This window comes from Sinocyclocheilus rhinocerous, unplaced genomic scaffold (assembly GCF_001515625.1).
Source record: "Sinocyclocheilus rhinocerous isolate Xijiao unplaced genomic scaffold, SAMN03320098_v1.1 scaffold1342, whole genome shotgun sequence".
Classification (NCBI taxonomy): domain Eukaryota; kingdom Metazoa; phylum Chordata; class Actinopteri; order Cypriniformes; family Cyprinidae; genus Sinocyclocheilus; species Sinocyclocheilus rhinocerous.
Genome location: NW_015640094.1, coordinates 516,615 through 534,386, shown reverse-complemented (window position 1 = coordinate 534,386; position 17,772 = coordinate 516,615). Strand labels below are relative to the sequence as shown.

The window sequence follows — 17,772 nt, the reverse complement described above, 5'->3', positions numbered from 1 at the left end:
ACTAGCGGTGTCAAACGGAATTGGAATTATTATTAATGATGACTACGAGTGGCTGACTTATAGATTTTGCACATTAAACTAGAATGGGAGACAGTATTAAAACATCTAAAATGACACTTCGCCTTTAAGAGCCTCGATAACAGCTTCTAAACAAAAGTGAACAAGGGCAATATTTTAGCAGCAGAGGGCGCTGTTTTACAAATAATTACAAGTGGATAAAATTCTCAAGTTTTAAATTCTCTTCTGCACGGTACTTTCTTAACTGTGTGCAGTCTGAGGAAATTATTTTAGTATACTTGATTCCAGGTTTCTCTCTAAAACGAAAGACAGCTGCTTCGCGTTCAGCTCACAAATGCTGTCTGGTTTGTGGAGGAACGTTAGTGTTAACGGTCTTCCCGTGGCGTGAATTTCCAGTTCATTAGGAAAGCAAATCCTGATTTTGCATCTCGCTTCACCTCAAACAGGATCTGGAATAACAGCCCTCTTCATTTGTGTTTGAAACTGAAACTACAGAAGCATAACTAGAGTACACAGGTAACATAAAAAAAATACCTTATATGTCTTTATGTATGTGTGTGTATGTGCATGTACAGGCCTGGATTCATGTTTAGCAGCTTTTAGAATTACTGTCCTAACCAGTCCAAAAAATACCATAGTATTACTATGGTATGTTACTGTAGTACTATGCCAAATAAAACACATTATATCAGTTTAGTGAAAATCTGCCATTCTGATTACTGTTGTTTGAGTTAGTTTTAGATTGAATTCGATTTAATTAGATAATTTCAGTATATTATTAGTTTAAAATGTTTAAGGGTTGAGGTTTAATTGACATTATAGTGAAAATGTTGAAATATTAGTTGTATTTTACCAGTACTTACAAGATACCATCAACAGAGAAAAATCTGGAGATGTAAATGAAGGACAAGAAACCCAGATCCGTTTTTACCTGTTTTAATGAACCCTGATTACAGTTTTAATTACAAGAGCAAAAGAAACCACACGAGAAACTAAAGTATACATGGTTCCTTGTAACGTCAAGTTTTGTCTCTCTTTACAAAGTATTACATAACCGTTGAGAGACAGATGGAAAGCTTTAAGAAAGAAGCGAAAGCAGAAAGACCTTGAACACAAGAAATAATTGTCTTTTTCTTACATCATCCCCTCAAAATGGAAAATATATATTTATATATGTACACAACCAAAAAAAAAAAAAAAAAGAGACATTAAAATAAAAATGTGATAGCATAATGTCACCCTCCCTCTTCATCTGGTTTTCTTCATTACAACTAAAAACCAGCAATAATACAAAGCCAGAGCACTTTTATATCATGGTATCAAAGAGGGTAGAGGAATACACTTTATTAAAATTGTTCATCTTGACAGGTTAAAATCCAGGTAAGGGGTACAAACAAAATACCAGCAATAATATCAACATTAAAAATGATAACTGGTAATATAAACAAAAAAGGTATAATAAAACAGCACTGTTTATATTGAATATAGAGCAAGAGGAAAACAAAGTATTTTCTAACAAATAAGGCAGCTGTCAGTTAAAATACAGATACTGAACCGGTGTAAGGCCGCCAAACAAACTCCAAAAAAGTCAAAAGAGGGGGAAAAAAATGAGTGTTAAGTGTGTCAGGTCCTATACTTCCTACTTAGATGAGGGCTAAGAGGCTGAATGTCCACTTTCTAGTTGTCAGTTCGGTGAAGTGAGGTCCCTTTCTTCGAGGCCGTCATTGACTACGAAGTCCCTGCAATTTTGCTACAAATTGAGCTGGCCGTAGCCAAACGCTAAGCCAAATAGGATGTCTTACCTGTTCAATCTTGATCATCGTAGATAAAGAACAGCCTCCTACAACTAAAACACTGCAGAGAGACTGAGATGGAGAACGCAAATGCGACGGGTCGAGTTAAAACTATACGTAGACCTTATAAGGCCAAGGACAGCTGTGCCATTCAGGGTTCTCAACGATTGGTCAGTTATGTTTAAGTTTGTCTATAACAACACTTTTCTTTCACAGTAAAGCACTGTAGGGCCCTGAAACCAAACATCCCGCTGACATAGATTTACCATATAGATTTACCTTCTGAAATATAATTTGTATCAAAACCAACGTTTGTTCTTTTATCAAATATATACGACTATCGTGCAATAAAGAGAGAATATATGGACTCTAAATGCAAATCTTATTTAGGATAGTTTCTTTTAAGGTACAAAACTAAATAAGGCATAAAAGCAGTGTTTGAGGTCATGTTTCTAAGGCCTCTCCTGTATGCGAGTTGGTACGTGTCGATAAAGCAACCCATTGAAAAGCACTGGGCGGTCAGTCTTCCGTAAAAAGGCACAAATGTTTGTTCATTTGAAGGCTTTGTATTCAAAGACAACCTGTTGGATAGAGGAAAGGGGTGTGGGGTGGTATGCCTGAGATTTACCGCCAACAAACCATGAAGATTTGCGTCCTTTACAAAACAGCAAGGTGTGTTAAGTGGTTTTAGGGATGATTAGAAAGCTAAAACCATAAAGCTCCCTCTGATACGTTGCCCCAACGTTCCCGTTACGTTCCCTCAGGGTTAAAACGGCATTAAAAAAATAAATAAATAAAGTTGGTGAAGGAAATATCATATGTGATCTATAATTTGTCATCCAGCTGGTGGTCATGAAGACGGACTAACATATATAAAACGAATCCCCCAATGTATATACATGTGTTAAGAGGTTGTTGAGTGGTCCCGTCAGCCGGCTGAGCTTGCTGAACAGCTAGGAAAGTTGGTGTCCGGAGCCGGCAGTAAAGGCTGATAGCACGCTAGCGTTAATGGCTCTGAAGGCAGTGACATGAAGGGCCTGGTTTGAGAGTGAAAGGCAAGCTGGTTCTGCAAAAAGTCTGGGACTTGAATCTTGGTATGCAAAAAAATGAAAGAGCGTCTGTAATCGCAAAGTCTGAGAACTATGATTGAGTTTGAGGTGGGGCCAGCATCCTTCCTGCATTTTTCACTTCATCCAAGAGTGTCTGTTTAAATAAGACGATGTCCACTTGCCTGTGACCATGTGACTAAATTTCATGGGCATGAATGACACGACAAAAAAAGAAAAAGATCACCATCTTTACCCATATTTTACAGGGGTGCATCAACGTCCAGTTTAAGCACTTCTGTAATCTCTTGATTTACAAAAAAATTTATGAGTGTCCAAGTGTCCAAGAATACTAGTGGGATGATGTTAGTCTAATACAGCAAACAAAAAGGAATGGGTTCGGTAAGCAAGGGGCTCTGGCTAAACTTGGGAAAGGGGCCTTGGTACTTAAAATGCATAAAAAAAGTATGTATTAATAATTTTTAGTGTTGCAATATTTTGAAGTGAGTGAACCTGCATGTACAGAAGTTAAAAAGATGGTTTGGGCATCCGAACATGCTGAATGGATGGTCTTCACGTAACTTCTGAGAGCAACAGTTGCCTTCAGCCCTTAAGGAGGACAGCTCTGTGTTGGTAAGTTTATGTGTTTGACCATGTCTTCTTCAGCAAACGTTGTTTTCTAAAGACAGCTGTGCTGTCGCTTGCTGCAGCTCAGAACTCACCCTCCTCTGGCCCGTCCCCAGGTGTGCAGCCAAAGTCTCCGAACTCTTCCGCTCTCCATTTTCCTCCCCCAGTTTAGGCTCCACCTCCTGGGTAAGTTCCTCCCTCTCTGCCCTGCTCTTCTTGTCCTCAGCCTCTTCGGTTCCCGCCTCCATTCGTTGGTCCTCACTCCAGCGGCGTTTAAAACGCAACTTCAGAGGGATGCAGCGCGTACCCCCGGGGCTAATGGGAGCGCCCTGGCCCAGGTTTAGCTCTCGGGGTTCTGCTTTAAGACCTAAAAGATTTACCCCAACCCCTGAGGTAGGGGCAGCTGGGGTCTTGAAGACATCTTCCTCGAGATCATCATCATCAGTCATGCGATCGTGGTTGGGTGGAGGGGCGAGGCCACCATTAGGGTGAGGAGGGGAAAAGACATCACATTCGTCGTCTTCATGCTCCTCCTCGCTGATGTCGGTGACCTCGACTTCTTCCTCCGACTCCATGTCTGAGATGGGCTCAACCTGCAGAAGACAGCAAAATGAGCATTACAGAAAACCATTTTCATTCTCAAAGGAGCTACAGTGTGGATTTTTTTTAAGGTGAACATACCTTGATCTTTGGTGGACCAGCTAGGGTTGAGTTGTTGGTCATCATTCCAGATGAAGCAGAATTTGAGGCTGCACCAGGCTCCCCGCTGTAAGAGAAGGAAGCAGCAGCGCTTCCAGAATTTGAAGCATGTCCTGCTCCAGCCGGGTTTGGCCCTTCTCTCTGTTTGCGACCCAGTGGTGGTGGCTGTAACTTGAACTTGAACGGAGATAAATGAGGCTCCTCAGCCTGATGGTGCAGAGGGTGACTTGACAGGTGTGGACCTACACCCGCTGGCGCTCCCAGTCCCTTGTCTGGGCGCTGGGGCTGGGGGATGATGATGTTGGGATAGTGAAAGAATGCACGGGGACTCAGATGATAGTTGTAGACACTCTGAGTGTGAGCTTGCAGGTAACGCTTCATGTCTTCTGGATTGAACGAGAAGTGGGAGCCCAGCATGGGAGACAGGGATGGAGAAGGTGTGTAGGGCATGTGAGATGTAGGGGTCATGGAGAGAGCTGGAGAAAGAGCAGGAGCCAGCAAGCCTCCAGGGCCTGGGAGAGGGGACACTGGGAATGGAGACAAGGGTTCAGGGTGGACCCTGTGTGGGGGCGCATGGTGCCCACTCCTGGGAAGCCCAGTTGGGTTGGGCGGTGCACCGTAGACACGGAACAAGGAATCGTGGGACAAGCGCGGATGGAGCAGGTTTCTGAAGGCACGGTCGGCCAGGCGGTCGTCACCGGGAGCTATGCCAGTTTCCTCAAGCTCCGAGTTGGTGGAGGTGCCATCGCTGCAGTCGGAGACAGAGCCACGAGCTATGCGTCGAGGCACAGCACTGAAGACACCAGGACTGCGCAGTTCCTCGCTAGGAGAGAGGACATCCGATGGCGTGGATGGAGGGAAGCGGAAATGAGTGCTTACACCTGATGGGACAGGCGGTGCACTTTGTGGAACACCAGAACCTATGAAAAAGGTTGAGACATTTTAATAACTGTTTTACTTTGTACATCAAACTAAATGGGTGAGTTTAAGAAGCAGGGGTCTTCACCTGCAGAGCCCATGTCAATGAACGGATAGTTCACCAGCACCAGCTTGTTGAAGTTGAACTTGTAGGTGAATCTTTTCCCTTTGGTCTTGTGCAAGATCCTTTTGTTGTAGTAGTATCTGCGGAGACAGTGTTGGCATGGTTACACACTTGCCAAAGCCATTATTAGGAGTCACAGTTTGTTGAAGGCCGCCCATTTTTATGTATTTGACATTCTTGTACTTGTTAAACTTTGCAAAGGCAATGACCAGTTCAGAGATGCAAGTTACAAGAAGTTAATATGCACATTTAATCAAAAACAGAGTGACTTGTTTTCAAACACATCAAAGTATAATTCTCTTGCAATAAATGATAGGTCAAAAATGAAAATTCTTGGCTGAGACTGAAAACTTGGGACAAACTCCGAGGGCTGTGACGGTGGCAGATTTTTACCACCGTGGTGGAAAATAAATATAAAAGAAATAATACAGTTAAACAAGAAAGTAGCCTTAATAGGAAAGTTAAATACACCCTTGTCTACCGGACGAGATGGTTTCCCAACAAGGTCCATCGCCCAACACAAAATTAATTTGCTGAATGCAGAATAAACGGTATTTTCCTGCGCTCAAACCTGCCAATCTAAAGGAAACGCTGTGTATGGCATTTGAGGTCATTTGTGAATTAGGCTACCATAGACTTATAGTCTAAATGAAATTCGTATTATGCTTGTTATAGAGTGCATGACGTCACGTGCACTATTGCCGGTGACAGTAGACACGGCGACCGTCACAGCCCTACAAACCCCCCAAACTGTTAATTTTAAATTAGCTTCTGAATACCTATTAAAATTATATAAATAATATCAAAATTATTATTCAAAATTCTATTAAAATATTTGAAGCAAATTCACTATATTCTTTCTCTAATTGGACTGGCCTTAATGTAACAAAAAATAATCGTTCAAACAGCAAATTACACTAAATCCAATTGACCTAGTTCAGATCACATGCAGAGCTTCTTATGCTTAAATTTTCTTAATTTTAAACAGATCTGTTAAAAATCTTGTGTAGCCAAAATTCTATGATCATATGCGGCACCTGTCAGGAAACAAAATGTCAGACCAGCTTTTCCAAAGAGAGAAAAACCAAACCTTTTCCAGCTAAAGCCTGACATAATTACTGTATCATTAAGGAGCACTGAAAGTTATTATATATATAACACACACGTAAAATTTCTCCATACATGAAAGAATTCCGCCAACCAGATTCAGATATGTGCAGAGCAGATACGTGACTTCATGGCTATTTGAAGCTTCAGATGTTAAGATGATTTATGGGTTCAATGTGTTTAATTAAGATGTCACTGAGGGTGCAGAGAGTACATGTGTGAGAAGACATGATTGTGATATACAATGATGTGCGAATCAGGGCACTGAGAAGTTCACAGGCACATACTCAACCAACAGAGAAAAGGGCACATACACATGCACATGCACAACACTTTGAAGTGCATTTGAACTTGCTTCAAAAGAGCACAAGAACTCTTAAGCCTATCTGTATTTGCACACGCGTGTTGTGCAGACATTCACATACATGCAGTACATATGCTGTTGAGTGAAACGGCTGATCCAAATGACCTTTTGTTTACTTTCACTAAGCTTAACACGGATGACATCCATTATGAAAGCAGTGGTCTGGTTATATGATGGTCTACAAGCAGCATCAGGTTATCAGGTAAATACGAGTGTGTACATGTTGTTTTGCATTGTCTGTTGGCCTGCAGTCTGTTCATTTTCAACAGCTCAACAATGAGACGCCTGTGCAGCCTGGAGTCTGTCTGAAGGGTGTTTGAACTTTAGTGAACACGTGCAACCTCTTAGGTATGAAAGAAAAGAAAGCAGAGAGAGTGCCTTCAGGCCTTTCTTTCCCAAATGACTAGATTCACGCTGAATGCGCACACTTTTCACACATTTTCCAAAAAAATCTACAGAATAGATTTACTGGTAGTAAATTGGGTTAAACTAAACTGAAAGTACTGTTATTGGTTGCTGATGAAAGCACGATGAAATTAGCCAAACATGTTACTATCTGACCATCTCTTAAATTAGCATTTACAGACCAATTCGGTGTTCAGCAAACAGTGATGACGTTTTTTTGTGGGCGGAGCCTGGTGGCAGAAAGTGACAGTTTTCAAATAACAGCCTATGGAAGCCATGAAATAAAAGAATAAAAGGAGTTTATATTTCAAAATTCTGACATTGTTCTTGCAATTCCGAGATTATATCTCACAGTTCTGATAAGGAAAAAAACTCGTCATTCTCTCTTTTCCCCTCAGCTCAGAATCATGAGTTTATATCCCTGACTTCTAACTTTTTTCCTCAAAATTGACAAACTCGTTATTGTTCAGTTACAGTCCGAACTAGGAGATATAAACTTGCATTTGTGAGAGAGAAAAAAAAGTCAGAATTGTGAGATAAAATTTGTTATGTAAAATGTTAATAGTAACAGGTTTAAATACCGTATTGACCCAAATATAAGACGATATTATTTTCTTGGAAATACATCTGAAAAAACGCGGTCGTCTTATATTCAGGATCTAGACTTTGACATTTCAATAATACACCCACAACACTAGGTGGCGCCAAATACGCATAAAACGAGTGTGCCATGAAATACGTAATGTAATGCGTGTTGTAAAGATCGCGAGTAAAAACAAAAGAGAAAGAAAACGGTCGTGACGGTCACGTTTTAACCTGATGGGACCAAACTCCCTTTGTGATTTTAAAACGCAAGACAGTACCCAGATTTGAAGACTACAGTAAGATTTAACTTCTACTGTTAATAAGATTTTGGTAGGCTACTATTAGATGGATAACCTAAATGTCCTAATTCAGATGGGCTACCTGTTTTTTTTTTTTTTAATGGTATATCAAAAAGTGTATATTTTGTAAATGTGATTGTTGGTACATTTTACCAGTTTTTACCATACTTTCAAAACAAAAATTAAAATAGGAAAAATATGCAATATGAAAATAATTGAAGACAAAATGTGTTTTACTGAGAAAAAACAAGATTTGGTTTTTAAAAAGCCTTTTTCCAAAAGGTACATCTGGAAAAAGGGGGGTCGTCTTATAATCAGGGTCGTCTTATATTCGGGCCAATACGGTAGTATTTCATGCTGTAACTGTAGGGTTAATACAATATGTCCCCTATGAATTGCATATGTGAATATTATGTAGACCTATTGTTTAAATCAAATTTATGCTTTAAAAGTAGAGTAATCATAGCGGTTGTCATCCATAGTCTGTCCATTTAAACATCTGCGTTTAGCTTCAAATGGCGTCTTTGATGACAGTATTCTATAAAAAATTATTTGCATTCCGATTCTGACATCCAAAGGCACAAAAATATTTTTTTTCTCTTATTCCATGTATTTTACCCATTTCCCTCCACTTGTTACCGGCGTTCTTCTGCCACCACTATGCGTGGGCAGCTGCAAATGACGTAACTGTGACGTCTACTCCAAATTGGTCTATTCAAAACTCTTTTAAAGGAACACTCCACTATTTTTGCAAATAGGCGGATAAATTAAATCTGATCTGTGATGCGACTGTCGTTCGGCACGCTGCATTGAGCAGCCGCGTTCAGTTTTTAATTGTAGCGTCTGTTCTTTTACTGAACTAAATGATTTTTATTTCTATAAAAAATCAAAACGACGGTGGGGGTCGGTGACGCGGTGGGCAAGTGACGTAACCGGTGTTGCGGCTTAACACCGGTATCACCGTCAACACCGTCTATCGCGGCAAGCCTAGTGGAGTGTTCCTTTAAAATGCAATCATATACTTAGAGTCTGATGGTATTACCATGTTTTGTTTTGGTAATCATTCAGTACTAAATTATACCTTAAAGTTGCTAGTGTATTCTGGGTTAGTTGCTAGGTTTTTGCTTACTGGCCAGAGTCAAGAATTTACAAAACAATGCAGATAAAACACCAAAATGTAGTACTTAATGTTAGCCATTTGAACAAACCGTTAAACTTGAGTAATAGTGATGTTTGCCTGAATGAAAATACAAAGGATTAAAGATTTGTAGAATTTTAGAAACACTGGCAATCAAATTTAGCAGAAATCTGCAAAGGTTTTGTCAGAGGATTCTATGTGGGCCTATAAATGAACACCACAAACTTCACAATTATGTGAATGAAGAAAACCAGCTTCAACAGAGCATGAAAAAGTCAAGATGAGGTCACAGTAGAATGTGTGTATGTGTGCATGCTTTTTGGAGTTAACTTAGAGGACATTTTTTGTGTCCTCCATATGTGTTGAACAGAGGCGAGTTCTCTGTGTTTCTCAGAAGTGTGAGACTGAGGAACTTTCTGCTTTACATCTGAACTGTAAACAGCTTTCTGTTGCCTTTCTTCTTCCCCATCCCTTCCTCTTCCATTCATATGTCCATATTTCTCTTTGAGAAATGAAAGAGTTCTCGGAAGTGGAGGACGCACACTAGTCCTGTAAGTGATGGCTGATGAGCGCTAAGTGGGCTTGATTATTCTGGGATGGTGAAGGCAGGTTCAGCAGGTTTGAGTGGGCATCCGCAGGTTGCCATGGTGACCGGTCCAAAACGTTGAATAACACGAAGAGACAGACAAACAGGCAACTGGACAGATTGCGAATGACAGACGAGGACGGAAAAAGGCAAAGGCGGAAAAAATGGTATACGGGGAGGAACGCTAATACAGAAAGACAAGCAACGCAGAGGCGTTGTTGATGAACACAAAGTCAGTTAACATAAGAACAAGAGCACACAAAATCAAAGAAACAAAGCGCTCTAGACTGAGCAAAGATAAAACTGGCAGCAATATTAGTCTACCTTGAGCTGGAAGCTTTAGTTTACAGCAAAAAAATGCTCACAAAATGCTGATTTTGTACACAACTCATTCGCTTTATACCAAACTCTAGTGAGCTGTCTTGCAATTCCAAACTATTGTGAGAAGAAATGGACTAAAGTGAGTGAGATGAATTGCTCTTCATGAGAAGCAACTCAGCTAATGGCTACTAAAATGAACCACAAGCGAGACTTGACATCAACATCAATAATCTGATGTTGTCAAGTTGCTAATCTATGATGCTATTTTACGTTAGCATAAACTGTATCATCAATCTGGTTGTTAGCATTTTGCTAAGCTAACATTCTACTTTTACGCTAGCATGTCAAGTTGACATTCTAAGCACAATTGAACTATTACACGATTGAATATGCAGTATATATCTGTTATCTATTGGCATAGTGTGTCGGCACATTGCTAAGCTAGCATGCTATGTTAAGTTATCATGTTGCCAAAAGTGATAAGGCCAAGGATGAGAACTATAATGTTACCTATATAACTAAAGGTTAAGTTATCATTCTAATTCTATGACAATAGCAGCATTCACATTACTGCTATAACGATGATGAAGCATTACTGTTGGAATCACTTTCAAAACATTTTATATTGAACGATACAAACATCGACAGCCAATCAGAATCTTTAACGTGACTTTAAAGAGTGAGTATTTAAAGTGGCCGACATCATAACAGCACACTTATAATATACATAATGTTAATGTTCATCAGTGTGGGTGCTAATAAAGTTAGCGTCATTGGTGTGAATAGGCCTCCACTCTCGTTTGATATTTCCAGTTCAATTTGGAAATGTCTTATCAAAAGGGCCTTTCGCACCGCTTTAGTTCCAGAACTAAATGTACAGTACTAAAGTACTGGGACGATTTTGCACGAACTATTTCCCAGTACCATTTAAAGGGTTGCATTCGCACCGACAGTGTGTACTAAGAAGTGACGTAAGCCGGTCGACAGCGACGTCATTTGTGCGCGGCGTTCAACAACAGAAACAAAGAACAACAACATTAACAACAGGAGGATGGAGGACGCTGTGATCGGAGCTGTGTTTTTGTTGTGTCTCGCGGGTTTCACAATAATGGACATGGAATGTCGACGTATACGTAAAGCGATTGAAAGAACGGAAAGGAGGACTAAGAATCTCCAACGACAACTGGCAGTGCTAACGTTACATTTGCTACAAGTGCCTGCACTTCAGCGTCCGTCCATCTATCGCTGTTCTCCATACTTGCGAAATCTATTTCCCAGTACCATTTAAAGGGTTGCATTCGCACCGAGAGTGTGTACTAAGAAGTGACGTAAGCCGGTCGACAGCGACGTCATTTGTGCGCGGCGTTCAACAACAGAAACAAAGAAGAACAACGTTAACAACAGGAGGATGGAGGACGCTGTGATCGGAGCTGGTTTTGTTGTGTCTCGCAGGTTTCACAATAATGGACATGGAAAGTCGACGTATACGTAAAGCGATTGGCGAAAACGCCAAAAAGTGGGTAGTTCCACAAGTAGTTCTGGTACTATGAAAAGGTTCCCGCGGTGCGAAAGGCCCTAAAGATGTTGGCCGAAATAAGATATCCAATCATTTTGTCGCATCTAGAGCAGTCACTACATCAGTAGAGTGCTTATCAATGTTGTCTAGGTAGGCAGCTCACTTGGTTGTTGAACGGAGCCATTACCCAAGTTCAATTAGTTACTCTAATGCAGGTGTTTTCATCAGCAAATATACAGTGGGTGAAAATGACATATTATGAGCACAACTGGCATTACAATGGGATTTAATAAGCAGATTTAGTCTTCACCTGAGCGCTCGGCTGAGCTTGTCATAATTCATCTGGGGCTTGCACTTGCGGGCGCCCCACAGTCGTGCCACCTCGTCCGGGTCTTTGATGACGAATTCGCCGTAATCCCCCTGCCAGGCGATGACATCATGGTACTCCTCCTTCCGCAGCAGCTCCAGGATGAAGTGCCAGAGCTGGATCTGTCTGGAACCAGGACTCGACTCCGGCTTGTAGGCCCAGTCTGGGAAGGCAAACCCTAGAGGTCAGACACAAAACACGCCTGAGACTCTTGCCACTTCGATGCAATCTAGCCAACGTTTGGCGAGAGTAAAGTGGGGGCATGTTTCACCACATCTTATCTCGAATAATAAGAGGTTGTATTACCTCTGCTGTCTATTAAATGACATTAAGCCAAGGGAACGATACATTTCCAAGGCTGTAGGCCTTTATACAGATTCGCTCTCTGGATTTTAGTCTGGTAAAAATTTGTATGCGATTTCTATTTATCTCTCAATCACCTCCAAGTCTGAATAAGTTGTAAGAAATGCCTCAGCGTCTAGTTAACGAGCACCTCGATCCAGAATCCTTGAGGCAGAAGTCATAATAACCCTCATATACACACACAGATGGTACACAGTCTCTACTTTTAGACTCTTTTAGACTCAATACTTGCAGAAAAAGAAGCAGGAGGCCGCTGGAGGTGAGACAAAAACACGGCTGTGACTTTAAGGGTCTTTTGTCTCATTACGGGAACTGTTTGTGCTTTGAGACGTTAACACGGACAGACGGTTACATAACATGCTAAGTGACAGACCTATTACGAATCCATGCACAACGCTGAGTCAACGTGACATCGTGAGACGGCAGAAGAGCTCTTTGAAACAAGCACGAACAAACACCTGAGAACGTTAGCCTTTGGCGCACTTGGACGAGTATGAAAAAGCCAAGTCTGCAGACTCAACCCAAACGAGGTGAAGTATTTCTGCTGGCTCTAAATTAGACACAATGTCCTATTAGGAAAGAAAAACAAAATCAGAGCAAAAAACAATGAACCAAGATTCTATCTCTAAGGCGAGCTATGTCAGGTGGGAACGACCAAAAATAACAGCATAATTCCCACACTCGCACACAAAAGAGAAAGAGAGGGTCTTGGCGCACGACGTGGTGTTGTGCTCACTGGAATGCCCCTTTCAGACGGTTTAGAGCTTGGCAGCTAATACAGCCTATCGCCGTGCTAGGTAGCGAACGCAGAACAGCTCAGCATTACCGCCACCGCCAACCGCACACATGTGCTGCGGGGACCCACGCTGAGCAGGGGGGCGGTAGGATGACTTGGACACCGTGGGCTGGTACTAACTGTCCGTGACAACTGCTGAACAGTCGGCAATGTGGCTTGACTCATGATTGAGATGTTTGGTTGAGAGATCTGGCAGATCGGAGATGTAAAACTCACTTGACCCACTGAAAAGCAGAGGATCAGTTCCATTTCTTGTGGTAAACAACACAGAGTCATATGAGCAACAAGTTTCTCAAACATTAAGGACACAAATTTGGTTCATGTACAAAGTCCTGATAACTTGCAGTTCAGTGAGCGAGTCAGATGTTGATTCAGTAAGCACTTAGCAAGTTCGTCAGGTTGATTCAGACCAGCCCATAATAGTTATTTAATCATGAATTAGACAATGCTTCCAATTCCAGCAAATAAGAGACAATCAATCGTGAATGGACTACACATGTTGCGCTGCATGTTTTTGATTCACTAAAAAAGTCCAGCTCATATGGGTCATTTGCTATTGAATCAACTCAACAGAAAGATGCGCTTTCGCCATTATTCAGCGAGAGTAAAAACACTCAAATCAGACTGCAAACTCGTATTTGGAACTGGAGTAAAACTCAAAGACTTGATTCCTTTTGCTGTGTGTTGAAGATTCAGCAATGCAGGAAACACTGGCATAACCGCAACAGAAGTGATACTCGAAAAATTATACTAAAAAAAAAAAAAAATGCACCCAACCAATTGGGCCTGTAATTTTGGCGCCTTTTTCAAAGAGATTTAGGCCTATAGGAATGCGACTTCAAAAAGTCTTCTCATCATTCATCACCATTCATGCCAATTTTACCAAGACATGTCACATTAAATGGTTCATATATGGTTAGTTGTGTGTTTGTGGGACCAGACCTCCACCGAGTGAGTGGGCACACAGAAACACAAAGCATCCCACAGTTTGTGCGCGTCAGCGCTGACTCACGGCGTATGCGTGAGTGCATTTGTCATTCAGCTTTCACAAGAAGTGCGCCTTTTCCCTCCACTCTCATACCTTTTTCTCTCTCTCGTGCATTGGGTCCCTGGCTCCCACACCATCTCCTAGCAACAAGACACTTTAGTGCTATAAATACACGTATAGCAGAGAGAAAAAAACTTAATCCAATTAATCAATTAATGAAATCAAAACGCACAAGCTAAAATATCCAAAGTGCATTTGATTCTAATAAACAAAAGAGAGATTAAAGGGACCGTTTCCCCAAATATGAAAATTCATTCATGTCGTTTCAAACCTGTATGACACAAAATACAGTATTTCAAGAAATATCTCAGTGTTTTTCATCCATACAAGAGTCAATAGGTTCCAAAGTTGTTTTGGACCCCACTGACTTTCACTGTATGGACAAAAATATTCTTCAAAATACCTTCTTTTGTGTTTTGAAAAAGAAAGACAGTCATAGAGGTTTGAAATGACAAGAATACATTTTACATAATTATATATTATAATTTTATACTTTTTATATTAAATGACAGACTTTCTTTCATGGGTGAACTTTTCCTTGACGTAGCTAATTCTATTTATTGCTACAGTATTCATAGGTGGTTGCTTCAAAATAAGTATTTAATCTTTTTTTTACTTAATTTTTTCAAAAATCTTTGAAAAGTACTTAAGCCACACAATTTGACTGTAGTGGGATGAGTTCTGTGCCAAATTTTAATACATGCGCTCAGGGGTTTGTTCTCTAACCAGTAACAGTGATGTTTGCTCAAAAAGAACAAAGAAGTAAGCCACAATTGGCAATAGGGTGACGATAAACAGGTAGACATCCCTTAATAATAAGAAGGGACATAAAATAAACCCCAGACGAGGGCTAAACATCAGACTCTGGGGAAGGCCGAAGAATGACTTTACAAAAAACAGCTCTGAGATACTTTAAAACAAACCAGTGTGCCATAATACCATCTTTTTTTTCACATAAGCCCACAAGACAACTTAGCGCGTACACACAAACATGCTCAATCAAAGCGCAATAACAGCTAAAACAGGCACGTCCCCTGGTGTCTGTGGGTTCTGCTGGGACTGCCGTTTCTCTGACGGTTACTGTCACTAATGGGTATGGAGTCAGGAGACCGCCAGACGAAACCCTCGCTTGACAGGGCCCTGTACACACGCTTAGAAAAACAACATGACATAAGCCTTACATGATAGCACCTGTACAAACTGAACCGGCACAAACAAACAAACCGGCTGACGAACATCTGACCGAACATTACACGCAAGTTCGAGGAAATTGGACGCTAATATCCACCTTGGCATCGTTCTTTTGCCATTTCGGTGCGTAAAGTCTCTAAAAACAGCACCTATTGCCGTCGTCTCTGTTTGCGATTAGCGTTCAGCTGCAACAGCTCTTTTTTTATGGCGAGGCCGTGACGCAAGAACGAAAAAGAAAACAAAAACGCCGTCCTCTGCGTCTCTGGTCTGTATTTAAAGGCTCAGAAATGTTTAGGGCCCCCGCGCTCATTCGTCTCCCCCACTTCCCTCCCTTCCTCCTATTCTTTGTGGGCTCTATATTTAGGCAGAGGAAAAGGTCGTTCTCCATCTACTAATGATGGTGGCGACAGGGGAAAAAAAAGGGTACGTGTGTGTGCCAGCATGAATGTGTGCTGGATGAGTAATACAAAAGAACCACGAGCGGCTCTGCTGCCTAAATGTTCCACTTACAATCGACACTGTCATTTTGCCTTGAAAAATACTGACGGTCGATTGATATGGGGCACGTTGGCGTTGGTCCGCGTACGTTCAGTAGTTGGTTGCACTGATCCAAGCTGCGTGGAATGAGTCAGTGTTGTTTTGCGTTAATAAGAACGCCCCCGACGAAAAATACAACAAAACCCTGCAACTGCATGTTTATGTGTTTCACATTCTCTCTGGGCAACACGGATCTCACCTTCTTATTTGCGTTAAGACGACTCATCTGGGTGATACCTGGAGGCTTTGTTTAGATACACATAATCAGTCATATAACAATGACATAACGACTCAGCTGTCAATATAGCATGGAGATATGAGAAATATTTATGACATACACAATGTTATTTTGTCATCGGTACAAAATTAATCATTACCAAGAAAGTTGTGATAATTAACACTTTTACCAGCAGTTTTGTGCCTGTTGCTGGTCACAAATTACATGAAAGTGTCAAGACTGTGCTATTTATTGTAGCATCTCTGATTTAAACCTCAAGAACAAAAATGCCAACGTTGTTTGAGGAGTTGTGATTCATTTCTTTTGAACTGTCGGTTTAAATGAATCACTGACTCAGCAATTTGTTTGCATCATCACTCAAAAATATAATTAACAAAAAACCTATTTAGGGAACAATAACAAGATTTTCACAGATTTATCACTTTTATTTAATGATTTAACAAAGACTTTTCAACCAAGGCTGTTTGGTCAAACTTATCATGGTTCTTTTGATTGGAAAAAAGTTTTAAGCCATTAAAAAAAAAAAAAAGACAGATAAAAGTACGCCATGAGTTGGCGCCGATAGCCTTGTGGGCAGTGCGCTGATATGTATCGCCGTTGCGTTATGGGCGTCCCAAGTTCGAATCCCAGCTCGAAGACCTTTCCCGAACCCCCCCCCCCAACCCTCTCCCTTTTTGCTTCCTGTCACTTCTACACTGTACTATACTAATAAAAAGTAAAAAAAAAATATATATATATAATAATAATAAATATATATATAATTTTTTTTATTATTTAAATTATTTAAATACTATACAGCTGTTTTTTTAGCTGTATTAATGGCCATTCACACAAAGGACGATAACCCAATTTTATTTAATAATCACTCTAATTCTATGATTCTAGGCAAGTCCACAATAATGCTGCAGAGGAACTAAATCATTATATAAATAATCACTTCCAGAACTAATTCTTCCAACTGAAGAATGATACAAATACTGACAGCCAATCAGAATCCATCAAACTTTAAAGAGCTTGAGCATTGAAACAATATCATCCGTTGTTGTGGATGCTAATAAAGCATTAATAAATAGTTAGCAGGGCTCTACGCTTATTTTTCTTTTTAGGAGCACAGTCAAAAATGTAGGAGCACCAAAATTTGATAAAAAAAATAGCCTTCCCATTACGAGGTGATATTTGACTCCTTAAAGTGATGTACAGTAGAATTTTGTTTTTACCTTTGTAATGGCATTTTTCTATCTTTATTAAAAGTATGTCATCTTTTATGTCAAATTTTAAAACAATTATATTTTATAAGCTTTTTAAAAATTCTAGATAAAACCATATAATAAGAACAAGTAGAATAAGAAGAATAAGTTACTAATCAAATGAAATCAGTATTAAAATTAATTTGTACAGAGGTGGCACAGAAGAACACAAAAGTGGCTTGTAGGTGTATTTTCAGACATTTAATGAGGATCAGAGGTGGCATGAGTGCAATTAAATCATAAATTCATGTTTATTAATGAATTTAATGATTAATGATTAAAAGATTAATGTTTTAAAAAATGTTGAATATAGAAATATTAAATGATTTAAAGAACTGAAAAGATACAGGTGCATCTCAATAAATTAGAATGTCGTGGAAAAGTTCATTTATTTCAGTAATTCAACTCAAATTGTGAAACTCGTGTATTAAATAAATTC

The 17,772-nt window shown here is 40.2% G+C and overlaps 1 protein-coding gene and 1 long non-coding RNA gene across 4 annotated transcripts in view; one reads left to right on the top strand and one right to left on the bottom strand.

Moving 5' to 3' along the window:
- The first annotated feature begins 944 nt into the window (after positions 1 to 944).
- On the top strand, positions 945 to 9,751 carry LOC107752522 (uncharacterized). The gene is made up of 3 exons (XR_001641366.1): positions 945 to 2,487; positions 6,559 to 6,566; positions 9,742 to 9,751. It is a non-coding gene; the product is annotated as an uncharacterized LOC107752522 (long non-coding RNA).
- erf (Ets2 repressor factor) overlaps positions 3,436 to 17,772 on the bottom strand; it is a 38,641-nt gene continuing 24,304 nt past the window's right edge. Inside the window, exons 2-5 of one of the 3 annotated variants that reach the window (XM_016568518.1) lie at positions 11,857 to 12,091; positions 5,190 to 5,305; positions 4,166 to 5,103; positions 3,436 to 4,077 (exon numbers count right to left, since the gene is read on the bottom strand). In XM_016568518.1, coding sequence (XP_016424004.1) covers positions 3,520 to 4,077; positions 4,166 to 5,103; positions 5,190 to 5,305; positions 11,857 to 12,091 — 1,847 coding nt within the window. In that variant the 3' untranslated portion in view covers positions 3,436 to 3,519. The remainder of the gene's footprint in view (positions 4,078 to 4,165; positions 5,104 to 5,189; positions 5,306 to 11,856; positions 12,092 to 17,772) is intronic. The other 2 variants (XM_016568519.1, XM_016568520.1) reach the window with 2 other exon arrangements.